This window comes from Triticum dicoccoides, chromosome 4A (genome assembly GCF_002162155.2).
Source record: "Triticum dicoccoides isolate Atlit2015 ecotype Zavitan chromosome 4A, WEW_v2.0, whole genome shotgun sequence".
NCBI classification, from domain to species: domain Eukaryota; kingdom Viridiplantae; phylum Streptophyta; class Magnoliopsida; order Poales; family Poaceae; genus Triticum; species Triticum dicoccoides.
Window position 1 is genome coordinate 733,764,382 of NC_041386.1, and position 7,719 is coordinate 733,772,100.

At 45.0% G+C, this 7,719-nt stretch overlaps 1 protein-coding gene across 1 annotated transcript; it reads right to left on the bottom strand.

Annotated features, from left to right (window-relative positions):
- Positions 1-230: 230 nt before the first annotated feature.
- LOC119284314 (putative F-box protein At3g52320) lies at positions 231-1,448 on the bottom strand. Its single transcript, XM_037563491.1, has one exon. It carries the CDS (start codon positions 1,446-1,448, stop codon positions 252-254), a length of 1,197 nt encoding a protein of 398 aa, XP_037419388.1. The 3' UTR covers positions 231-251.
- Positions 1,449-7,719: the final 6,271 nt, after the last annotated feature.

Sequence of the window (7,719 nt, forward strand, 5' to 3'; positions counted from 1 at the left end):
CGTGTAACTAATACATGTCCAGAACAACAGCCAGCAAGTGCTAGGTAAACAAGAACAAGAGTAACAATGTCCTTTGGAAATGACATTATGCTTAATCTGTATGTTTACCAGGCATTGGCTCTGAACTGCAAATCAAAAAAAAAGGAGTGTGAGCATGATTCAAGCAGATTCCAAAGTACATAGGCAAATACTTCAGCCGACAGAGGAGCCAATACTTGCACAAGGGTGGTTTGAACATTGAAGGTAAGAAACTACTGCCCATCTGCATCTGCTAATGGCTCTGAGAACAGAGGAACATAGGGTAGAAATCGTTGTGTGCTGTTCTCAAGATTAATGATACAACCAACTTTCTGATGTCGCATATCGTACGCTGCCAAGGTAGCACCTCCAAATGAAACCAAGAAAATGGTGTCGGAATCTGGATGAATGTCAACCACCTTGTACTTCATCCTAGTCATGCTCAGAAGCTTATCCATGGTGGCGGTATGCTTCAGGACGAATTTTTTGCTATCACAATCCTTGAGGCACCAGAGTGTCATCTCAGGAACTAGGATTTCATTGTTAGCTACAGCATAGTGTAAGCATCCCTGCGACAATCCAATCGTACAAAATCTCGAACAGTACGGCACATGGATAGTCTTCCACTCTTTCCCCTCCATGTCCACCCCCACCAGCACATACTCGTTGCTGGTGTTGATGTGCTGCAGCTCGCCAATCACATACATGATACCGCCGACAAACACATATTTACTAATGAAGAACGGCGGCACTTTCTCAAACATCCCACTATCCCCGCGACTCCAAGCTCCTGTCCACGATGAGTAGATGCTCACTCCTGTCATATAATTTGCCAGATAGTCCTCCTCAAAATGAAGAACATGGAAATGCGATGAGATTGCCGGATCAAAAGCCAGAGCTGCAGTAAGGCTATATCTGATTTTTGGCGCAGGAGGCTTAGGGGGCAGCTCAACCCACCTTGCAGTGGCGGGATTGCACACCACAAAACGGCAATCATCCTCTGCCCAAGACCAAGGGGCCACCTTGTTCTTGTTGCTGACGCGGTAGAGGAGGAGGCCATTGCAGGCGTCCACCTGGGCCATGTCCTTGTACTTGCTAGGCTGCAGGTAAGGGAGGGAAGGGTCGAACGGGGCTGCGCTGCTGGAGATGCTGGCGAAGTGGTGGCGGTGCCCGCTGCAGTAGGACGTGTAGAGGAAGCCGGCGAGGGTCTGAGGCAGCATCTTGCGGTTGGCGGGGTCGGCGATGAGGTCGCGCCACGCCACCGAGACGCACTTGAAGCGATGTAGGGATCTGGCGGGGAGGCGGGAGAGGATCTCGAGTATGAGATCGTCGGTAAACAGCGCGGCCGCCTCCGGCGTCGCTCCCAGATGGCTGCACAGCCCCGACTTGATCTTCTTCTCGAGACTCCTCTCCTCCGTTTCCGCCTCCATGGAGCTGAATCCGGAGGGAGTAGGCAGGGGACACCGGGACAGCGATCTGCAAAAGGACGGAGGAAATCATCGACCATGTAGTCGGTGGTGGCGATCTTCGCCGTGATGAGTCGGGAAAGGTACCTTAGTTTAGGGCGGCTACGGGGGACGACGGCCAGCGGGCTCTTCGCTTGGAGGACGACGCTATAATTTTATTTTTATATTTCGAGACTTGGATCGGATAGAATTGTAGACTTGTTTATTGATTATGTACTTGGATAGAGTCGTACAAAATATGGAGTGTCTATCCATCAGACGTTTGTTTTCAGACTTGGATTGAAAAACGACCTGACACCAATTCAAAAACAGACGACTTAAAAATAGTAAAATTAAATAAATGTGTGGTCGCTGAAAAGTAGTGAAATGGTAAAAACATCGGTCGCTAATAATATAAACTGGTAATTAACTATTCCCTAAAAAAACTGGTCATTAACTATACTTTAGTCAGCACAGAAAAAAGTATTAACGATCACAAAGGTGGTCGTTCATACAAAAATTGTGGTACATAACTACCCAAAACTCGTACGTGGTTGTTATTATTTTTAGTAATAACTGTAACAACATGAGATTATGGTTGTTAATAAGCTTTATCGACAACAACTTGTCTTTTATCAAAAATTATATATACTATGGGACGACGCTTACTATTACTGACTGTGGCTGTCGACTAAGATCTTCAATCTATGTTTGAGTGCTCTTGCGAAACAAAATAATTTCGAATGTAAAAAATGACTTCCAAAATAAAATAAGATCATGGGTTCCATATTTGTTTTTATGAAAAGAAACATATGGCTTCAAAGCCATATAATGTTTTCTTGCCTGCCTTTAGTTAATGCCTTCAGGTCGCCTGATGAATGAGGTGCATATTTCTCATTAAGTTAAAATACCTCATAAACATATTTTTATAATACTTATATTAGTTAATTAAAGAGAAAGATAAAGATGGATTTTAACAAATTTTCCAGTCCCCTCGTTTGCGAACAGAAAAAACGTTGCGCTAACGCGTAACGTCTTTCACAGTAGTAGCTCAATCTGATAGTTGTTTGGAATAAACCGCAAATGAATATTCTTTGTTTCTTCTCGGACAGGCTCTTTTTTTTTATTTTAATGTACGGTCGTTAAAACATTTTGTTAATTAGCTTAAAGTCGGGTGGAAATTATTATGATGATATAGCTGGACTATTTGGTTAAATCTAAATATTTATATTAAATATTTTTACTTTTTTGGATTTTTTATCTAACAAACTAAATCATTGTATGATAACTTATAATTTTAAATATGAAGTTGCTTATCACACATGCCGTGAGGTACATTTGCACTTGTTTATGTGTCATTATCACGGATTTTAACGAGTATTCTTTATTATGTTTAGTGATATTTACCAAATATTTACATTGGTAATAGTTGAAACTTAAACATTACTAGCCTACTAGTAGAATGCCCGTCCGTTGCCACGGGCTCTTGAAATAGTTTACCAGAGTTACATGTTAAACTCCACACATACAAACAATATAACACAAACACAATTATTGAATAATTGAAGTCCATTATTGCAATGTAATTTGATAACGTAAAAGAAAAAATAACGACATGTCCATGTACCAAACTGAGTGATGTTCCAACTGAACATCTATTATAAAAATATTAATATCTAGATGATGCGCTTAAAAAATTCTTTCACAATATCAGGAAAGTTTCCTCTAGCTTCATTCCCACGATGTTTTAGCAAGTACAATAAAAAATGCTTCCTCAATTCATACCCATCCTGCAGAAAGAATACATGTAGTTAGTATGAAAATTTCATGCCAAAGGTCTTAAAAAAAATAGCCAGACAATAAAAAATTATAGATACATTGGAGACGTGTCAAGCAGGCGGTAGTACCGCATGCCCTGGCGGTAGTACCGGCCACCAGCGCGGTAGAACCGTAGGTGCTCACTGTAGTACCGCTCCTTGGGAGCGGTAGTACCGTGGCCTCAGGCCAGGCGTAGCTGCTCGAGTGGTAGTAGGGGCGGATGTAATTTTTTACATCCGCACCCTACGCGGTAGTACTGCTCCATGGGCGCGGTAGTACTTTGAGCTCTGGCCAGGCACAGCAGCATGAGCGGAAGTAGGGGCGGATGTAATTTTTTACATCCGCGCCCTACACGGTAGTACCGCTCAGGCTTGCGGTAGTGCCCTGTCGGATTTTTTTCATAGATCAAAACTCGGCGGAAGTAGTCACGGATGTATTTTTATATGTCCGTGCCATCTCACCCTAGACTATTCATGCCTTGCAGTAGTACCGCAAGGGGGTGCGGTAGTACCGCGCCAGCGGTTCTACCGCTCCCTGCCTTAGCACATCAGGACTGGTCTTGGCCCCTACTGTGCCAGCGGTAGTACCGCAGTTGTCCGCGGTAGTACCGCAGGCCCTTGCGGTAGTACCGCGTGTCGCAGGCTGAGTTGGTGGATAATGGTTGGATCTGTCCCTTGACTATAAAAGGGGTGTCTTCTTCCCCAAGTTGACTACCTCTTCCACCTCTAAGCTCCATTGATGCTCTAAGCTCCATTTTCGCCCGATCTCTCTCCCTAGCCAAACAAACTTGTTGATTCTCTAGGGATTGGTTGAGAAGGCCTCGATCTACACTTCCACCAGGAGAAATTTGATTCCCCCCACTAATCCCTTGCGGATCTTGTTACTCTTGGGTGTTTGAGCACCAAGACGGTTGAGCTCACCGCGAAGCCATGGTCCATTGTGGTGAAGCTTCGCGGTGCCATTGGGAGCCTCCAATTCAGTTATGGAGATTACCCCAACCTTGTTTGTACAGGTTCGGTCGCCGCATCCAAGGGCACCAATAGTTGAATCACCGCATCTCGCATTGTGTGAGGGCGTGAGGAGAATACGGTGGCCCTAGTGGCTTCTTGGGGAGCATTGTGCCTCCACACCGCTCCAACAGAGACGTACTTCCCCTCAAAAGGAAGGAACTTCGGTAACACATCCTCGTCTCCGTCGGTTCTGCTTTTGGTTATCTCTCACCTTTACTTGTGCAAGCTTTATTGTGTTATATCCTTTGCTTGCTTGGGTGCTTATTGTTGTTGCAACATATAGGTTGCTCACCTAGTTGCATATCTAGACAACCTACTTTGATGCAAACTTTAATTTGGTAAAGAAAAGCTAAAACTTGTTAGTTGCCTATTCACCCCCCATCTATTCAACTATATCGATCCTTTCAATTGGTATCAGAGCCTCGTCTCTTATTTAAGGGCTTTATCGTCCTAAGAGTATGGTTGACACCATAGACGGTGAGGAGGAGCACCCTGGTTTGAATCCTTCTTCGTCTACGGCCGATGGGGGATCCCCGGTCTCACGTGAGGAGTTCAACGTGGCTTTGGACACATTGAAAACCTCCATGATGACCGAGGTCAAAGGCATGTTCAAAGAGTTCCTTGATGGTCTTAAATTATCCACCACACCTTTGGAAGTGGCCTCTCCCACTAACAAGGTGGCAGATGCCAATTCCGATAAGGGGGAAGCTTCTAGTGATAAAGTTCCTTTATCTAGTGGTAGAAATTGTAGCGGCATCTTTGCCCATGTTGAACCACCTCTTACTTATGGAGGACTGGTTCCCTCCACTCATTTAAATCATGCGGGTTATCCTCCTAAGATTGTGAAAAATGAGGATTTTGACTCTTGGGTCTATCGCTTTAAACGTCACTAAAACCATGTTAATACTAAGCTTTGGACTTGAGCAAGGTTTCTGTCTACATGACCTAAGCAACTTTACCCCGAGAGAAGCCACGGATCATCAATTCAATGAGAATGCCCTCTTCATCATCCAAGACGCAGTCCCATCCGAAGACATTGCACATCTCCGTCTATTCACCGTGGCCAAGGAAGCTTGGCACCATGTTGTTTCTCTTTACAAGGGAAGCGCAAGCATTCAACGCTTCGACTATGAAGTGGTGCAAGATGAAGCCGATGAGTTTGCAATGAATGAAGATGAAGAACCTCGTGAGCTTTACCGGAGATTAACCACTCTCGTGGTCTCTCTCCGAGATCATGGTAGCAAGGATACGGATGATAAATGGATCAAGCGCAAATTCCTCAAGGCCATGATGCCTTACCACAAGGCCATGTCCTCTGTCATCCGTCAAAGACCGTACTTCCACACCTTGTCCTAGAGTGAAGTGTTGTATGAGTTTGTGGTGATGAGGATCTTGGACAAGACCGCCGACAATGCGGTGTTGCATTATCAAAGAGCAAAGAAGCCCAACCTTGACTTGAAGGCCAAGTCTAGTGTAGAAGAAGAGGATGAAGTGGAAAAGGAGGAGAGCAAACCCGGAGATATGAAATATGATTATCATGAGCACATGGCTCTTGCTTCAAGGCAATTTTGGAGCAAGAAGAACTCAAGGCCAAATTTCAACAAGAACAACTCAAGTGGCTTCATGGGCAAGCAACATGTGAGAACATGTTACAATTGTGGCAATGTGAGCCATTTTGTTGTGGAGTGCCCTTACGAGAAGAGGGAAGACAATGGTGGCAAGCTCATCCGAAAAAACAAAGCCAAGTCCTTCCCTAACAAGAACAACTTCACCAAGAAGACTCCGACCAAAGGGTTGGTGGCACAAGAAGAATACAATGACGATGACGATGATGATGAAGATAGTGAAGCCATTGCCATGGCCTCCGTTGCCATTGCCACAACTCCACGGGTGTCTCTCTTCGATTCACCCAACGAGAACATAACCGCCAAGTGCCTCATGGCCAAAGCCACCAACAAGGTAACCCCCAACATCAAAACTACCATCATTACTAATCCTTCCTTGACAGATTGCATTGATGAAAGTGAGGGATCTAATGAGGAAGCAAATGAATTTGAGTCTTTTATGAGTAATCTTAAGGGCAAATCCAAGAAGCACTTCGTTTCTCTCTTGGAACAACTTGGTGAAGCCAATGACATGATCGAGGCTCATGAAGAAACCATCTCTAAGATTGAAGGTCATAGTCGTGACTATGCCGATGAGATATCGGATCTCTCCAATGCTCTTGAGGAAGAGCGTGTTCATCGTTTGACTCTTGAGGAGTCACACAACGATTACCATGCTAAATTAAAGAAAGATCTTGATCATGCTCCTGTTGTATCTTGTGTGCTCATTTCCGAGAAGGCTAAACTTGGGGTTGACCATGATAGACTCAAGGAGGAGTTTGATATACTTGACAAGGCTCACAAGTCCTTGAAGGGTGCTCATGCTAGCCTCAAGGAGTCTCATGATCAACTCCAAGTGAAGCTAACTAAGGAGAAAGCCACTTTTCCTCATATGGTCTTAATTGATAACGCAAATGCTACTAACCCGTGTTGTGAGCATGTGCATCTTGTGGAGGAAAATGCCAAGTTGAAGGAGCATCTTGAGAAAGGCCTTGTCTCTTGCATACAAGGAGAGAAGAATCTCAATGACCTTTTGAGCAATCAAAAGGAAATTGTGGCCAAGGAGGGAGTTGGGTTCGCACCCAAGTCCAAAAAACAAGAAGAAGAATGACAAGACCAAACGACCTCCTCCTCTCAAGCAAACTTTTGTGAAGGAGGGAGAGGGTGCTTCAAAGGACAAGAAGAACAATGTGAAGGGTGGTGATGTCAAAAAGGGCAATGCCACCCCTTCCAACAAAGCCGGCGACTTTAACCCTTCTTATGTGTTGTGCCGTGCTAGTGATGGGCATGTTTATGCTAAATTTGTTGGTTCTCCTTATGAGTACATTGAATGGTATATTTGGGTTCCTAAGACCCTTGTTACTAACATCAAAGGACCCATTACAAAATGGGTACCTAAAACCAAGCATTGATCTCTTGTAGGTGTTTGCTTCCAGTGGGGGGTCATGGTTGCTCAATAGTGGAGCCATAAATCATATGACCGGAAGCAAGGACTTGGTGGTGGACGTGCACAAGATCCCATCTATGCCCAACAATGTCTAGTGGGGTGATGCCTCATCTTCTAAGGTATTGGGTCTTGGCAAGCACTAGTAGAAAAAGGGCCATTCGAACCGGTTCGTGAGGGCCATTTGTCCCGGTTCCAGAACCAGGACTAAAGGGTCATAACTAAAGCCCTCTACCTTTAGTCCCGGTTTGATCGGGAACTGGGACAGATGGGGCTCCACGTGGGCGGAGCGGCTTGCCCAGGCAGGGGGACCTTTTGTTCCGGTTGGTGCCACCAACCGGGACCAAAAGGCTTCCACGCGTCAGCAGTTCAGGGGCTGG